Genomic DNA, 771 nt, shown 5'->3' on the forward strand with positions numbered 1-771 from the left:
TCACGTCTATTTTGTATTACTGTAGACTGTAGATACTTCGTTATTAATATTAAAAGGATGAATGAATAGGTAAGAATTGTAACACGTAAAATGTGTTTACGGTTTTCAGAACATTCGCAAACAAGTCTAGTGGCGATACGTGGCCGGTAAAAATAACATGTAATCCCTGAGTTAATTCCACAGTCTGAATAATGAATAGGTGTCGCTTACCTGCCGGTCTTTGTAATGATCATCTCCGTCCCGAGGTCGTTGAATTTGTCCCAGAGTTCCTTCGTCTCGAGGTGGCACTCGACGTCCCGCAGCTCGTCGGAGTTGCAACTGGTCCTGAACCGGTGCTTCCGCTCGTGCTCGTTATACGGATCCGGACACTTTCTCGACGAGGACGTGGTGAGGTCGTCCGGCGCGCTGTTCACTGGCCCGTCGTCAACGCTGCTGCACTCCTCGACGTCCACGTCCACCTCCTCGTCCTCCTCTTGCGTCGATTTCTCGGTACCCTCGCTCTCACCCTCGCAGTTGTCCACCTCGCAATCGTCGGCCAACAGCGCCTCGTCCGTAACCACCGTAGCCGTCGCGACTATGTTCACCGGTGACGTCCTCGCGCCTGGAGCATTAATATTTTCAAACGAGTTAAACCTCGTTTCGAATCTACCGGATGATAATCATTAGACTAGGGATTTTTTAAATAAAACACTTTGGATGAGAATTTAAAATATGAAATCCAGATTGAGATTCGTTTTATCAAAAATAATGATATGTATTATACTCATGTTC

General features: G+C 46.8%; 1 protein-coding gene across 1 annotated transcript in view; it reads right to left on the reverse strand.

Moving 5' to 3' along the window:
* LOC108624865 (T-box transcription factor TBX20) overlaps positions 1-601 on the reverse strand; it is a gene marked incomplete at its 5' end in the record, with an annotated part of 37,296 nt that extends 36,695 nt beyond the window's left edge. Inside the window, one exon of the mRNA XM_018024434.2 lies at positions 211-601. Coding sequence (XP_017879923.1) covers positions 211-601 — 391 coding nt within the window. The remainder of the gene's footprint in view (positions 1-210) is intronic.
* Between the last annotated feature and the right edge of the window lie 170 nt (positions 602-771).

Source organism: Ceratina calcarata, unplaced genomic scaffold (assembly GCF_001652005.2).
Source record: "Ceratina calcarata isolate Rehan_Ccalc_2016 unplaced genomic scaffold, ASM165200v1 scaffold334.2, whole genome shotgun sequence".
Classification (NCBI taxonomy): domain Eukaryota; kingdom Metazoa; phylum Arthropoda; class Insecta; order Hymenoptera; family Apidae; genus Ceratina; species Ceratina calcarata.